Source organism: Microtus ochrogaster, chromosome 16, assembly GCF_000317375.1.
Source record: "Microtus ochrogaster isolate Prairie Vole_2 chromosome 16, MicOch1.0, whole genome shotgun sequence".
In the NCBI taxonomy this organism is placed as follows: domain Eukaryota; kingdom Metazoa; phylum Chordata; class Mammalia; order Rodentia; family Cricetidae; genus Microtus; species Microtus ochrogaster.
The window spans coordinates 52,765,990-52,782,865 of record NC_022018.1 but is presented as its reverse complement, the minus strand read 5'-3'; the positions used below and the strand labels follow the sequence as shown (position 1 = coordinate 52,782,865).

At 50.0% G+C, this 16,876-nt stretch overlaps 1 protein-coding gene across 1 annotated transcript in view; it reads left to right on the top strand.

The window, feature by feature from the left end:
- The window catches only part of Fgd3 (FYVE, RhoGEF and PH domain containing 3), a 57,714-nt gene that overhangs the window by 35,805 nt on the left and 5,033 nt on the right, over positions 1-16,876 (top strand). The window contains exons 7-15 of the mRNA XM_013349143.2: positions 949-1,087; positions 1,746-1,804; positions 3,008-3,154; positions 4,466-4,558; positions 5,964-6,043; positions 8,326-8,356; positions 8,949-9,056; positions 10,469-10,531; positions 14,922-15,044. Coding sequence (XP_013204597.1) covers positions 949-1,087; positions 1,746-1,804; positions 3,008-3,154; positions 4,466-4,558; positions 5,964-6,043; positions 8,326-8,356; positions 8,949-9,056; positions 10,469-10,531; positions 14,922-15,044 — 843 coding nt within the window. The remainder of the gene's footprint in view (positions 1-948; positions 1,088-1,745; positions 1,805-3,007; positions 3,155-4,465; positions 4,559-5,963; positions 6,044-8,325; positions 8,357-8,948; positions 9,057-10,468; positions 10,532-14,921; positions 15,045-16,876) is intronic.

Sequence of the window (16,876 nt, the reverse complement as noted above, 5' to 3'; positions counted from 1 at the left end):
AAAAAAAAATCCTAATTATTTTAGGGGCTGAGAAGATGGCTTGGTGGGTAAAATGTTATGTTTATGAACCTGAGTTCAGATCCCCAGAACCTGTTAGACCCAAAAGAGTTAAAGCCCATCCTACCACTTTTGTTCTGGGACCTGAGGAAGGTGTGGGTAGCCGGAGCCCTGAGGTTGCTCCAGGCAGGGCAATGGACAGGATGAGAAACAGCAGGCTCTCTCTATCAACATGGCAGAGGCAGATGAACCAGGCAGCATGGCAGGAGAACCCACGGCTAGCGAAGAGGCAATGGTGTCCTGGCAGTCATCGCTGGCAGGCTGGTGTGCAGGGTCAAGGGTGTAGACTCCTGATGCCTGCGCCAAGAAGGTTCTAAAGTGTGGCAGACGGGAAGCTGTGATCTGGAGGGAGGAGGGGAGGTGTGTATGGGGACAACACAGGGCTAGGCCTTCCTGCCCCCACCTGCTCTTTCCGTTTATTGTGTTGGGGGAGCTAGGCACAGATGGCCTCCACCTGAAACGGAGGAAGTGGACCTGAGGGTGACAAGGATGGGATAGGGGTGGGAATCACTTATGTGGGGGGAGGCCTGGTCCTGGTGCTTGTTTTCTTTAACCTGCTCACCCAGAGAGTTGCAGCTCTCCCTCCATTGTAGGCACCTGTGGTCTGTGCCAACTGTGTCTTGAAAAGCAGGCAGCTCCAGACAACCACCAGGGACTGTGTTACTAGAAGCAGGGACTAGGCTGGTGACCACATGTGTGTTCCCCCAGAAGCAGGGGCTAGGCTGGTGAGCCTGTGTGTGTTCTCTGTTCTCCAGAAGCAGGGGCTAGGCTGGAGACCCTGTGTGTGTTCTCTGTTCTCCAGAAGCAGGGGCTAGGCTGGAGACCCCGTGTGTGTTCCCCCAGAAGCAGGGACTAGGCTAGTGACCCCTTGTGTGTCCTCTGTTCCCCCAGAAGCAGGAGGTGTGTGGGAACTTGACACTGCAGCATCACATGCTGGAGCCTGTGCAGAGAATCCCCCGCTACGAGCTGCTGCTCAAAGACTACCTAAAGAGGCTCCCCAGGGATGCCCCGGACCGGAAGGATGCTGAGAGTAAGTGGACCTGACTGCAAGGCTGAGTATTGAAGGAGCGGCGGGCTGCGTTCCTGGTGCCCTGCTGCCCGCATGGCTAGCTTTACCCGAAATAATTACACGGAAACTGTATTCTTTTAAACACTGCTTGGCCCATTAGTCTGCCTCTTATTGGCTAGCTCTCATATCTTTGATTAACCCATTTCTAATAATCTGTGTAGCACCATGAGGGGGAATCTCTGGAGGAGGCTGAGAACTCTGGGCTGAGACACACAAAGGCAGGAGAAAGATCATACGAAAGGATGCTGTCTCTGGGGAAGACACTGCCAAACCCTGGCTCCCTTCAGAGCTTAGGATCCAGCAATGGGCTCCACAGTGAGGACATTCTTATTTCAAGTGACATAACCAATGTAACTGGGGGCAACACAGGGCTGAGGACTGTGCAAGAGAGTCAAGAGAATCAGGGGTCCTACTTGTGTGGGCCCCAGCAGGATCAGCAAGTGGCTCTGAGCTTTGTCCCTTCTCTGGGCCAGACCTCTGGAGCAGTCTGGTCACCCTGAGCAAGGAACGGGAACAAATCTTCCCACTGGAAGCCATGCCTCCATTTCAATGTCAGCCTCTCCAGTAAGAACTTGTGGCATTACCACGTGCCTAGTCTCAATCAGTTCTCCCTATTCAGGGTCGCTGGAGCTCATCTCCACAGCTGCTGACCACTCCAACGCTGCCATCAGGAAGATGGTGAGTGTAGTCTGCTGTGAGAAAGCAAAGCTATACAGGAAGGGTCGGGGGTAGGGGGAACTTTTACCCCGATTCCAGGTGGGCCCCATCAGTGAGCACATGTGTATTCTGTCTCCCCAGGACATGCCAGATGCACATCCCAGTACCCCCTGGCAATACTAAGTGCAGGTTCAGCCTCTTTCTGTACAAAGCAAGAAGGCATATGCCCTCTGTCTTAGGGTTTCTATTGCTGTGAAGAGATGCCATGACCACAGTAACTCTTATAAGCAAAACATTTAACTGGGGTGGCTCACTTACCATTTCAGAGGTTCAGTCCATTAGTATCACAGCGGGAGCATGGCAGCGTGCAGACAAAACGTGGTACTAGCTACGTCTTGAGAAGGCAACAGGAAGTGGTCTCAGTGTCAATAATGAGCAGAGTGTGAGCAAAAAGAGACCTCAAAACCCGCCTCCACAGTGATGCACTTCCTCCAGCAAGGCCACACCTCCTATTAGTGCCACTTCCTGTGAGCTTAATGGGAGCCAGTTATATTCTTTCTACCACACCCACCTTCCCAATACAAGCCAGGACACACCATGACTACACCTATATATACTACTCCTCTATGTACCTGCCAGCTCCTGCAAGGCCATGGGTTCTTCCCTGCCCTCCAGGGTCCCATGCATCCTGTGTTGTTTGGTCCACTAGCATCTCTGGGATCCATACAAGAAACATAAAGGGCCAGCCTTGACCTGCCCACTCTAGGTACACTTGTAATTTCTGCAAGTCCCAGGACAGGACACCGTGGCTCCATTCTACTTTGTGTAGGGGCCATGAACTGTTAACCTTGTCCCCAGTGTATCATTGTACATCATGTCACCCCAACCGGGCCTGGGGAATGCGATATGTGGATTGGCCCAGTCTGGGTCATGGCTATTCAGCTGATCCCTACATGCCTCAGTTACATGTCTGTAACTCAGGATAACAATGCCACTCACCTCATAGAGCTTGCAGAGGTTTGTGATTCTCCGAATGTTGGTTTTCTAGTCACCTTTATTATTCGTCTCAAACGTCACCCTGTGTTTCCTTCCCTTCTCACAAGTGGTCATTTCATTGCTGCGTCGGACTCTGGGTGACAGTTGCAGAGCATGGCTCTGCTCACCTCTGGGTCCGAAGCAGCCTGTGCGACCTTGCAGCTGCCAGAACTTCCTGTCCCCTTGCAGGAGAAAATGCACAAGCTCCTGGAGGTGTACGAGCAGCTGGGTGGGGAAGAGGACATCGTCAACCCAGCCAATGAGCTGATCAAGGAGGGCAACATCCAGAAACTGTCGGCCAAGAACGGCACCGCTCAGGACCGACACCTCTTCTTGGTGAGCCAGGCTGCCATCCCAGCCACAGAACTCCCCATCTGCCTTCTCAGATGCTGGGCAGTACTAGCAAGACTCAGAAGCCCAAGGAGGAGGTTCTTCCATGGCCTCCCCGATAGTTGGCTGGGCTGTCTCTTGTCAATGACTCTGCCCTGGTTTCCACGAACATCTAGAATTGATGTCCCTTATAGCCAGCATTTCTGTTTTCTTTGATCTACCTCTGTTACAATTAAAGAGTCTCCAGAAACCAGAAATAAAAGAAATTGTAGCCAAACATCAAGATCCCAACTGTCCCCAGAACCTAATTCTGGTTTATAGGGAGGGGAAAAGACAGGAAGGAATTATAGTGAGGGCTTCCCTCGAGTACCTGATGTACAGGAAGAGACACGATTCTTTTTTCCATTTTTCTATAGCTGCTTCTCTTCCCCTACCTCTGCTTCCTCTTCTCTTTCCTCCTCCTCTCTTCTTCCCAAGGCCTTACATTCGCTAGGCAAGCACCCTATCCCACTGCCTCGAGCCCATAGTCCTTCATCTATTATTGAATAAGTAGCTGTACCTTTGAAATTTTTTCTTTTTCAGCCTAAGGCCTGTGACCTATCTAGCCACAGTTTATTGGCTAGCAATACTAGATATGGGTTTCAACTTATGGGATGGGCCTTAAATCCAACCAGAAAGTGATTGGTTCCTCCATGACATTCCTGCCACTATTGCACCAGTGGGCATGTCTTGCCAGACCAGTTGTTATTGTAGCTCACAGGGTTCACCGCTGGCTCCTCTGGTAAAGTGCGTGGCATCTTTCTGTGCTATAGAAGCTATTTATAGAAATGAAGCCTCCAGGTCAGTACTACTTGATTTCCCCATGTTCTGTGACTCAAGTGTGTGGCGTTTTCAGCAGGAGAGCCATCAAGTTCTGGAGGGTAACCAGGAGCATTGGCCGTAGCCTGTACTGTGTGGGGGTTTATGGGCCCTCAGTGTCCAGTCACTCCAAAAGAAGTAACACTTTCCTAAAACTGGGCTTTTTGTTTGTTAGTCTCTGGAATTTAGTGGGGCCATTGCTGTCTGTTATAGGCTCAGGGTCTGCCTTTTGAATGTTGTGCTTAAAGGCATGTGTGAATCTTTAAATAAATAGATGTATAACTTACTACAGTGACAGAAATAGCACAGGGCAGGGGGAGGGGAATTTGCTATATATATATATATATATATATATATATATATATATATATATTACTTTAAGACATTAAAGAAAGCTTATATGGGTCCCCTGTGAGGAACTCCCTGTGACTGCCTCTCCCCATGGCATCTTTCTTGCAGTTCAACAATGTGATGCTCTACTGTGTACCCAAACTAAGGCTCATGGGCCAGAAGTTCAGTGTACGGGAGAAAATGGACATCTCTGATCTCCAGGTGGGTGGGTCCCTCTTTCCCGCTTTTGCCCTAGAAGGGGTAAAAATAGGGATGGGAACGCCAGGCTTTGATGACCACTTGTGTGACTCAGGGGTTTCCGAGCCAGCATCTTGGTCCTGGTAGACTAGCCTTGGGTGGGCAGTCTACTGCTCCAAATAATAATTGCTCCAGAAATATTTTCTAATTAAATGACTCTAAGTATCTGAAAAGGCAAAGATTTGATTAAACAACTGCCACTCCATAGAAATTCCATTGGATCCAGGTTAAGAAATAATTATAAGCAATGACTTGCTAGAGAAGAAAAAAATTGCTTCTTCCATAGTTAGAAGAATCCACTTTTGCCGTGTTGCTCTATGAGAAATCAGTCCTGGGCTGGAAAAATGACTCAGTAATCAAGAGCTCCTGCTGCTCTTTCAGAAGACCCAACTTCATTCCCAGCACCCGAACTGAGTGGCTCACAACTGCCTCTAACTCTAGCTCCAGGGGATTCAGTTTCTCCCTCTGGCCTCCTCGGGCGCCTGAACTTGTGTACATAACAGCACACAGACACACACATATAAATAAGTCTTTAAAAATGGCTTTTCTCCGTTAATACCATTTTTCAACATGCAGTGAGAAAGCCCGGAGGTTTCTGGCTGGGCCCAGGTCTGCATCTCTGTGATCCCTAACCAGCTGACCAAGGTCAGGGACCAGCCCGAGAGCTGCCGGGAGAAACTGTGCTCTGTGGTTTTGTGCTGATGGAAGAGGGTGAAATCTGAGAGCCCCCAAGGAAACAACACTACTCCATTCACTCTGTCTGGGTGCACTCCTGTAAACCCATAATGCACCTGTCCATGTGGGCTCCAGCACCATCTGAGGGACATAGTCAAGGATCTTCTAAGATTTTTATCCCTCCCACGGAGGTGCGGCTGTGCCGGAGGCGAAAGACTTGGCCAGGGCTGCCGGGGACAATGGCTCAAGGAGTCCTGATGGACAGGTACATTTGCCAAGCTGCTGGCTAACACAGAGACTTGCCCAGCTCTGGGTGGGCAAGACCATTGACCTGCCCTCCCCCTGAGCCTCAGTATTCCCATCTTATAGATCTGAGAGCCCCTGGGGTCACCTTGACTCTTCCACAGGAAAAACAAATGAAAGAAAAACCTCTGATTCGGAGACCATGGGTCTGGGTTAAGGAACAGCTAAAAGAGCCGGGCGGTGGTGGCGCACACCTTTAATCCCAGCACTCGGGAGACAGAGACAGGCGGATCTCTGTGAGTTCGAGGCCAGCCTGGTCTACAAGAGCTAGTTCCAGGATAGGCACCAAAGCTACAGAGAAACCCTGTCTCGAAAAAAAAAAAAAAAAAAAGGAACAGCTAAAATGGCAGCTCGCCTTCATTTGCTCTGTTCTGTGTTCTTCTTCCTGCAGGTGCAAGATATTGCAAAACCAAATGCATCACGCACATTCATCATAACAGGAAGAAAAAGGTCCCTGGAGCTTCAGACTCGGTATGGCGCTAGCAATCTGCAGCTGCACAAACACCTTTGGCCTGAGATTGTAGCAGATGGCTTGTTACTGAAGGAGATAACTTTTCAATATGTTCTTATTCGCTTGTAGTTCAACACTTCACAGAACTAAGGATGCTTACCAACAACAATTGCGAATTAAGCCTTTTAATTCTAGGCCTGTGTTACTATGATACTAACCATCTCTTAAGTAATCGTCTAGAAAATTCTGCACATCTGTGTATGCATGTGTGCACATGCATTTGTGTGTATGTGTGTGTGCATTTTTTTGTTGTTTTTGTTTTTTGAAACAGGGTTTCTCAGTAGCTTTGGAGCCTGTCCTGGAACTAGCTCTTGTAGACCAGGCTGGCCTCAAACTCACAGAGATCCGCCTGCCTCTGCCTCCCACGTGCTGGGATTAAAAGTGTGCGCCACCACTGCCCAGCGTGTCTGCATTTTTTTGTTGTTGTTGTTGTTTTGTTTTTTTTAATATTTATTTATTTATTATGTATACAATATTCTGTCTGTGTGTATGCCTGAAGGCCAGAAGAGGGCACCAGACCCCATTACAGATGGTTGTGAGCCATCATGTGGTTGCTGGGAATTGAACTCAGGACCTTTGGAAGAGCAGGCAATGCTCTTAACCTCTGAGCCATCTCTCCAGCCCCATGTGTCTGCATTTTTAAATTAAAGATGGAACGAACGCTGTCTCAGTGGATAAAATGCATGCCACATGGCATGAGGACCTACGTTCAGACACAGCAGTGTGTGTCAGTAATCCCAGTCCTGTGAAGATGGAGACAGGCTTGCTCTTTAGCCACCCTAGTGGATTAATGAGCTCCAAGTTCAGTAAGACGTCCTGTATCAAAAAGTAGGGTGGATGGTGATTGAGGAAGACACACAATACTGACCTCTGTCCTCTACACACATGAACACATGTACATACACAGACACACACAGACACACTCAAGGGTGGCTATAACAAATAGCATGTGTCTTGGTTAGGGTTTTAGGGTTTCTTTTTTTTTTTTTTAAAGATTTACTTATTTTTGTGTGTATTGGCATTTTGCCTATATGCATGTCTGTGGGAGGGTGTCAGACCTTTGAGTTACAGTTGTGAGCTGCCACGTGGATACTGGGAATTGAACTGTGATCCTCTGGAAGAGTAGCTAGTGTTCTTAACCACTGAGCCACATCGTCTCTCCAGCCCCTTGGTTAGAGTTTTCTATTGCTGAGATCAATTTCTGGAGAAAAGGGTTTATTCCACTTACGCTCTCAGGTCATATCCACCACTGAAGGGAAGCCAGTGTAGGAACTGAAATAGAGGAACCTGCTTACCAGCTTGCTCCCCATGGCTTGCTCACCCCACTTGCTTATACGACCCCAGGGCCGTCTGCAGAGGGGCGGTACCACCCACGGTATACTGGACCTCTCACATCAGTCATTAAAAAAACAATGCCCCAAGACTTGCCTGCAGGACATCTGATGGAGACATTCTCTCCCCTGACGTCCTCTTCCTAGTCAGCTTGACAGAACGCTGGCCAGGACACCAGTTCTTCATCTTGCTTTTTCAAGTTAATGTGTCAAGATTCATCTGATAATCTCACATGTTTTCCCAGAATAGCACAAACCCTGTCAGTATTACCAACTGGCACCAAGGGAGATGGCTTAGTGGGTAGAAACACCACTGCCAAGCCTGATGACTTGAGTGTCATCCTTCATGGTGGGACCTGCATGGTGGAAGGAAAAAGCCAACGCCTGCAAGTTGTCCCCTAAGCCTCTATAGGTGGCACTAGCACCCGTGCATATACACAAAAACTTTTAAGTAAACTGTAATGATATTTTTTAAAAAATCATCAACAGGGCCCCTTGCAGTCCGAGTCTCATTTCTGCAAACTGTGACAAGAACAGAGTCCCATACTTGGGCTTTTGTGCACACGTGTTGCTGCCTCTGTGAGATGTGACTGGGGAACTACCAGTCAGCATGTGGTGTGCCTGCTCTGTCTGGTCACGCTGTCCCCCAAGGCCAAGCTTGAGCTCTCACTGGCTGTGTGTCAGACATCCAGTCCCATTTCATCTATGACATAAGAACTTGGTAATCACCTGCTAGGGTCCAGGGTGCGGTTGGTCTACAAGGTGAACTAGCCCCAGAGGCTCACATGTGTCCTGAACACTGAAACTACCTTTCCAGCCTTGAGTTGCAGTCATAAGACAGCGAGTGGCTAAGTAGGCATGCAGTGGGTACCTGTGGATGGACTGATAAAATACTGGTTTTGTGTTCGTAGGACAGAAGAAGAGAAGAAAGAATGGATTCAGGTGAAGCTTCTCAAGTTTGTTCTCTCTCTGTCTCTGTGGATAAAAGCTAGAACCTGGGGCCTGCTCGGCAAGGGCTCAGCTGCTAGCTACAATCGTCAGCTCTTGTGTTTTGGGGATAGGTTTTGTTAAGGGAATGACACTGGCCTCAAACCCTCAAGCCTCCTGCTTTGGGATCCTGAAGGCTAAGATTTCAGACATGCATCACCATGTATGCCTTACATCCTCATGTTACTGTAGTATGGCCATTTCATGTTGGACCACATGGCCTAGGTACTCTTCCCTAATGCTAGTACTGCCTGTCCTCATGCCGAAGGGAGGAAGTGGCCATGGGGTGCCTCTTTCTACGCTTTCAGGTACCATAAGCCTTTCATTTACTTGTTTGAGCCCCTTCTCCACAAGTAAGAAAACCAAGGCCAGGAGGGGCCTCGGGCTAGGTATGTCTTTCTGGAGCCAGTCTCTTTGGTCATATTGGCTCCAAGGCATGAGTCATCGATGAAGATAACATAGATGACCAAGGGTACTTTCTGGAGCACCTGGACCATGAGCTCTCAGGGTCCTTCCTGACAGCCCTGTGGCTTTGCTGTGTATCCAGGTTATTCAGGCTACCGTGGAGAAGCATAAACAGAAGAGCGAGACCTTCAGGGCCTTCAGCAGTGCCTGTAGCCAGGAGGAAGAGCCCGGCCTGTCTCCAGACCAGCCTGTGAGTCAGCAGCCTGTCGTCAAAGGGAAGTGGGAAGTCAACTCTAGGCCAGGGAGAGAGGCCTGGGGGTGTTCTGCAGACAACTTGAACTTACATTTCTCTGCTTACCCTATGCTGCGGAGCACTGCAACGGGCTGGGCCTGCTGCCTTGCACGTTAGCGTCTGTGTGGAGGCAGCGTTCCTTAAGTGCTATTTCATCATCAAGATAGCCACGAGCAACAAAGAACCTTATCTTCTTCCTAGAACTGAGCCTCTAAAGCTCAGTGATACCCCCAGGTCACTGCAGTGGTACAAATATTCTCAGGTCACGGTGCCCCTCTTCCACTCCACTTGGAACAGCAAGTGGATGCCTTTTTGTGCTTATGTTTTTTTCCCCAAACTCTCCTGCACCCCTGAGGTATCAGCTCCAACCCCTCTGCCAGTAGTACCAGGAGTATATGGTTCCCCATCCCTTGTGGAGTGGCCCCAAGGGTACAATAAGAAGAGGTGACTGAGGCAGGGACTGGGGATGGGCATCCATCCCTCACGTTGGGGTTTCCCCAGAATCAGAGAGCAGACTGGATGTGGAAGATGATTTCTGCCCTGTGGGAGGGCAGCCTTAGAGGCTGCACCAGAGGGTGCAGCAAAAACTCCTGGAGAGAAGTCCTCTGGGACAGTGATGCGCACCCCTCCCCACCACACACACTCCCCCCCACCTTCATGGGCTGCTTTGCTCATGCGCACCAGGTACATCTGGAGGGAACACCTGGCCCCTCCCAACTCCTCAGTTTATACCCACCTCCAGCTGACTGGCCTTCTGCCCTCAGAGGGTCTGCCTTTTCCTTATTATTTGCATCAAATCTGCTCCCATTTTTCCTGGGATTTTGTTTAGTTTTGTTTTTCGAGACGGGGTTTTCTCTGTGTAGTTTTGGAGCCTGTCCTGGAATTCGCTCTGTAGACCAGGCTGGCCTTGAACCTCTGCCTCCCGAGTACCCCTGGATATATTTTTGAGGAAAGGTTAGCGTTCTTAGAAGGATCCTGTGAGCTCCTTGAGGGCAAGTGACTTAGAGACAAAGGGTACAGAGCAGGCTGTTGTTAGTCAGCCGGGCCCGGAGCATGAGAAAGCCTGCAGAGTGTTCACGGACCACAAGGATGGGGAGAGCATCCTCAGGGGCCACCTCATCCTTCTATAACGTGTGACTTTTTTCAGTATCAGGATTAGGGTAGGCTAAGTCAGCCTCACCTGCTGACACCCAGGCGCCTTCAGTTCAGGGAGTGGTGTGGCTCCTGGAGTCCCAGCCTTTATTAGACCAGTTGTCACACACACTACCCCTCGATACACAGAGGTATTAGGTGGAGGAAATGTCTTCTGCCACACGGGGCATGCCATGTGACGGGAGAACCACTTCACACTGGTCTCTCTTCTCTTCCAGATCACGAGTGCCAGCTCCGTGGAAACTACAGGGGTAGCTGACAGTAATGGGGGTCCTGCTGGGGTGAGTGATTGATACCTATGGATTAGCAGGAATGGGAGGTGCTGGGGTTGGGGTCAAACCAAGGCATCCTGGAGGGTGAGGATCCAGGAGTCAGCTTGCCTTTTCTGGGCCTGAGTGTCCAGATGTGAGGCTGCACCTGAGACAAGGTACTGGTGACTTAAGTACCAAAGGTGGAGGCCACGGGGAGCCTGTCTGTAGACAGCGCACAACTATGCGTGCCATCTGATCTCTGTGTGCACGCTTAGAAACTTGCTGTGTGCAGATTTCACCCTGATAACATGTGCAGTAAAGAAGTGCCAGCTCCCCAGGACAGCAATGTGAAGGACATGTTTGTCCCTCATACCAGGCAGGTTTCCCGGAAGCCATGGTCACCTCATCTCTCACCCTTTGTGTCCTCAGGGCCAGGAAACTGGGCACATGGGCCTATCTCCTAGGGACTGATCCTGGAGGGGGAGCTGGGGGGGTGTCCTTATTTTAATTGGGGATGTGTGATAGGCTGAGGTGCGTGCATGCTTGCCGTGGACCGAGTACCAGCAACCAAGCCAGAGCATCACTTTGGGGCTTGGCATTCACAAACACCTGTGACAACAATAGTTGGGGCAATTCTGGGGCACAGCATCCCTTGTAGCCTGGAGTGATGATTCTGCCTAGCGGCTTGCTGGGTCCTGATAGACTACTGCATTAGGGGAGTGACTGGCGCCATCTGGTAAGATGTCTCCAGCCCATCCCTGACATGGGCTCTTCTCCCTGGGCCCTTTGACAGTACCATGGGGTACAGTTTCCTGTTTTCTCCTGCACATCTTCTTCCCTTCCCAGTGTTCCTGCTCTTTACCCCCCTTCTCTTTGTCTCTCGTTCTGTCTTTATCTCTCTCTTTCACAGTCTCTGTCTCTCCATGTCTGTTCTATGTTTCTCTCCCCTGTCTCCATCTCCATCTCTCAGTTGCTCATACATAGCCTGGATCTCCTTGCACTGGAGCCCTGCATGGGGCTCAGAACAGCTGGTGACTTGGCCCTGCAGCTCGGAGACTAAGACCTTCTTAGGTTATAACTGCTGGGGTTTTGTTCCCCTAAAGACGTAGGCTCAGGTCAGTCGGGTGAGCTGCCTTGAAACAGGCGAGAGACAGACTGTGGGCAGAGCCACCTGGGATAGAGAACAGAGGAGGGCTGGTGTGGCAATGAGTCCAGTGCACAGTGTGCAGCCAAAGCCTCTCAGGGTGGCCCTGAATGTTGCTGTTCCCCTCCTTGTGACCGCAGCTCTCCCAGGCCCCACAGATATAAGCTCATGCTGGTCATTGGTCAGGCAACCTTGAGAGCGCTGTGAGGTGAGGGAGGGCTGAGACATGATAAGGCCTTCTGAGGGAAGAGCAAGGCGAACCCCGAAATAAAAGGCATGGGACAAGAGGAGGGACCCTTGTTGAAAGGCTGCTGCAGTCTGGCCACTACAGAGCAGACAGGAACCCCAAGGATGAGCTCTGTTGAAACTGGAAGTCAGGAAGTCTAAATGTGTTGCATGCAGCCGAGGGGGAAACAAACATGTAGATACCCCAGTGCCTTCCTGCTTGAGTCTGCCTGTTCCTGCCACCTACTGGCAATGTTCTGGTCCCCGCTGGCTCCGCCAGGCCCCAGGCGTTTGTACCTACTGTCAGCTCTACCTACATCCAGGAAGCCCCATGGCTTGTCTCGGGGTTCCTGTTAAATATTTCTCATTCTCATGACACCTAACCTAGTGTCAACCTTCTGAGTTGCTAATATATATGTACACAATTCATATATATATATATATATATGTAGATAGATGATAGATAGATAGATAGATAGATATAAATGAGGTTGGCCTTACCCAGAGCCTTGCAATCCTGTTAGTCTCTTTCCTGAAGCTTGTGGTTATGTGGCTGTGGCTGCACCACAGTTGAGCTTCCAGAGGGACACAGAGTCACCTGGCCAAACCAGGCTCAGCAGTTCATGAACTCATAGTCTGAAATTCTCCCAAGCCGGGCCCACATCTTTCAGCCAGGATGGGTGTCCATGACCATCTCCCTGATGATGCCGTGGGCTGTGTTCCTGCATTGTCCCATCCTCGGCCCTCGGCCCTGGGGTCAGCTCATGGAGCCACTTCTGGTGACCAGCTGATGGCTGAGACATCCAGGCCCAGGAAATCACCAGTTCTTTGTTTGTGCAGTCTCTAAGGCTCTGGAAAGGGAACCCTCAGCCTCCAGGAGTTGCAGGCAGGCAGAGGTTCAGGGTGGAGGTAGAGACTGTTTATAGGAACAGTAGTGCCTATGACTGCCCTGAGGATATTAGCAGTGGGGCTTGCAAGTGAGCCATCTCACAGCTGGGGCTCCACGGGGGTCAGAACCAAGATTACGGGGATACAGCTGGAAGGAACTAGAGTTGGCTCTGGTTTGAGGCCCCGGGTGAGTCTTGCTTACTGCAGCCTTACTGACTTCTGAGAGCGAGATGGGGAAGCTCTAGGGTACCAAATACAGGCTGCTTTTGCTAGCTGTCCATGTCCTTTGATTGGGAAGGGACAGCTGGGAGCCCCAGAGTCAAGGCCTTAAGCCATACCCAGGGCCTGCCTGGATCTCACAACATGGTCACCGCACCTGCTGGGCACCATGGCCATACTTGGTGCCTGGTCTGTCCCACTTGTTTTTCCTGCTTCTGACCTGGGACAGAGTCTTTTACAGGCTCACAACATTCACGCCACAGCAGCACAGTGTTCACTTTCTGATGTCCTTGTTCCTTTCTCCTCACTAAACCAGGCTGAGGCCAGCCCTTCCTCAACAAACAGGCCCACAAACAACGGATACCCCAGTAGAGTATGGCCATGGGCTTCTCCCTTGATTACTGCACTGGGCTGGGCTGAGCTGAGCCGAGCTGAGCTGAGATTTTGGTGAGCTCAGGATGGTTCTGAGGCGTCTATGGACCTGCACTGAACAGCATGATAGGGTCAACCACAGAGGAAACCTACAAGAAGCTCAAAAGCAAGGTTTCATTTTCAATCAAAAGGGTTTCGACCATGGGGTGCCAGACTTTTACTGCTTCTTGGCTTTTTTGGACAGGAAAATAAATCCCTTCAGTGTACTGGGCATGTGCCCTGTGCCTTCCGACACACAGCTTCTGTTAGACCCTTTTTCCTAAGAGAAGCCAAACCCCATCCAGGAAGTTCTGCAAGCACCCTTGCAGAATTCAAAGGCTTCCTCATTCTGTTAAAAGTCCAGTTGCCTTAACAGAAGTGTATACACACACACACACACACACACACACACACACACACACACACACACACTGACAGTCTGAAGTAGAGATACACAGCCCCATCTTATCTGCCATAGAAGCACTGTCCCTGATCTCCCAGAAGTCAACAGCTTTCCCGTGATACTGGAACTGCCTTTTCTCCATAAGACCCCATTCTGTACCTGCCATTAGGCTCCAGACCAGAATTGCCATTAGAAGAATAGAGGGACCAGCCTTAGCTTCAGCTGAGCCAGGCGACCTCCTGTCGGAACCACTTCCAACAGGACCTGGTGTTCTTAGCCTGTGTCCGAGTAGACTGCTGGGTCATTTTGTGACTTGGTCTAGGCAGTCCCAAGAGGACCCCACAATGGGAAAGTCTTATGTAGGGCTGGGGGCTCCTGAGACTAAGTGAAAGGTACACTTCCGGAGGCAGAAAGAGTCAGAGCTCTTGCACGTCAGGTCTGGCATGCCTGCCCTCCACCCACTGGACACAAAGCTTGACAGTGGACCTGAAAACAAAGTACACTGCAGAGGGAGGAAGTCAAGGCCAGCTTTCAACTTTGTCCTTGGAGCAAGGACTCACAAGACAGAAGAAGGCAGTGGCTGTGGGAGATGCAGCAAGAGGTCAAGTCTGAGCACAACCTCAGAGGGCTTGGTTTCCTCACGTGACCTGCTTCTGCAGGACTGGCACACAGGCGTGTGGAGGCACTTGTGTGTTTATGGTGTGTCTGTCCCCAAGCGTTCAGCACAGATGACCCTGAGGATCTAGGGGTCACATGATCCCTCTGGGCTGCAGTCAAGGACACTCAAGGCTGTGGCAGCAGGTGCCTGTCCAAACCACTTTCCTCTGCTTTGCCTCAGAGTATTTTTCTCAGACATACCCAACAAAGCCACTAGCCAAGCTGTCTTGACCTCTTGGAACCTTCCTTCGGGCAGTGCATGGTGTGTTGCGTGATGTACTAGGGTGGTCCCTGGGATAGGAGCCGGGAAGGGGTGCAGCTGCTTTCGCTCTGCCTATTCCCTTCTGCAGACGCCACTCTTGCTCTGGGCATGGCCACTTGCAGAATCCTTAGCTAACCCCCCACCCCGATCCACAGTGCATCATCTTGTGCTCACACTCTGAAACTGACAATGGCCACTCGTCTTCTTGTAGATCGAGTCCAGAAAGTTGTCCTCTAAAACAAGACGTGACAAAGAGAAGCCTGGATGTAAGAGCTGTGGTGAGACCTTCAACTCCATCACCAAGCGGAGGCATCGCTGCAAGCTGTGTGGAGAGGTGAGCATGGGACAAGGGTGGGGGAGTGGATTAGACGGAGGCCACGTTGCTACTCACAGAGTGTTTACAGGTTCTAAGGGTGGGCAGCAGCCACTGTTAGTGGGTGGCATGTGCTTCTTGAGAGTCGTCATATGCACAGCTGGGGGGCTCCAAGAGCCACATGGCAGTCCGGCAAGGCTGCCTCCTCCAGATCCTGTATTAGCTACTTTTCTCATTTCTGTGACGTGTGATACCTGAGGGAAACTGACTTAACGGAAGAAGGCTTTATTGTAGCTCACAGTCTGGGGGTACACAATCCATTGTTGCGGGGAAGGCATGGCACTCAGGGGTATGAAGTATCTGGGTCATGTTGTATCTGCAGTCAGGAAGCAGGAAGTAGACAGGAAGTGGGGGTGGGCAATCAAACAGTAGGTCCTACCCCTAGTGACTTACTTCCTCTAACAGTGTTTTCTACAATCTTCCAAAATTGTACCAGACACCCGGTGTTCTCACATGATCCTGTGGGGGGACATTTCACCTTTAAACCAGCACACTGTCCCCTACATATAGATGTATATGAGTGTGACCCTCTGATGTAGAAGCTGGTTTCTGGGCAGCTCTGATGTATAACAACATTCCTTCCAGCTGGAATACTGCTAGCCCTGGAGATTCACTGCCCCAGCTGGCAGTTGAGTAAAATGTAGCATTTCTGTCCTGCAATAGAGAAGTGAGAATGCTGTCCTATGTAAGGTGTTGAGGAGGCAGGAGAAAGTGGAGGGCTTGGTCATGGTGGGAGTGAGCCAATGGTAAGCAAGGTCTGATGGGATCATGCCATAAGGGGCCACCACTGACTGGTGTCTCCCGAATACATCATCTCCAGTCTTCCTCACTCCACCCCAAAGTCCGTGCTCCTGGGAATGAGCAACTGAGTCATTACTGCAAAGTTCCCTCGAAGAAGGAACTAATGGTTTAAGTATGTTTAGACTTAGATATCCAAGTTGCATCTGGGGGAGGGATTGAAGTGAGGAGGGAGGGAGAGAGAGAGAGAGAGAGAGAGAGAGAGAGAGAGAGAGAGAGAGAGAGAGAGCGCCAGCTGTGTCTCACCCAGACTTAAGATTGGTGTTCTCTGATTACACATTTTCATAAAATTGCACCATGCTGGCTGGGATGGGGGAGAGGGAAGAATAAAAAAATGAATTTTTGGATGGATGATGATGATAGATAGATAGATAGATAGATAGATAGATAGTAGATAGATAGATAGATAGATAGGCATGTGATAGATAAATAGATGATAGATAGATAGATAGATAGATAGATAGATAGATAGATAGATAGATAGATAGGCAGGTGATAGATAAATGATAGATAGATAGATAGATAGATAGATAGATAGATAGATAGATAGATAAATAGATAGATAGATAGTAGATGGGCAGGGGATGGGTGTACAGTGGATGGTGCATAGATAAATATCTAAACAATGGGATGGTAGATTGATGGATAGATGGTAGATGGTTGTTCAGTGCATAGATAGACAGGTATGGATGAGGGTTGATGAGTGGGTGGTAAATGCATGATAGATGGAGGGGAGGCTGGATGGGTGAATGGATGAGTACAAGAGGAATTTGGAGAGCACAGAATAGCCTGCAGGCTGGGGCTCCAGTCCAAGTGCAAGGGCTTAAAGACGTCACCAAGACCAGGAGGTTCCTAGCAGTGATTACAACTGAGCTGGGAGCACCTGGAAGACAATTGGAATCTGTGGTCTCTATTAAGAGAGGAATGGGCTGTGCAGTAGAGATCTGTGAGTTCTCTACAGGGTGACTTCTGGGACAGCCAGGGCCATGTAAAGA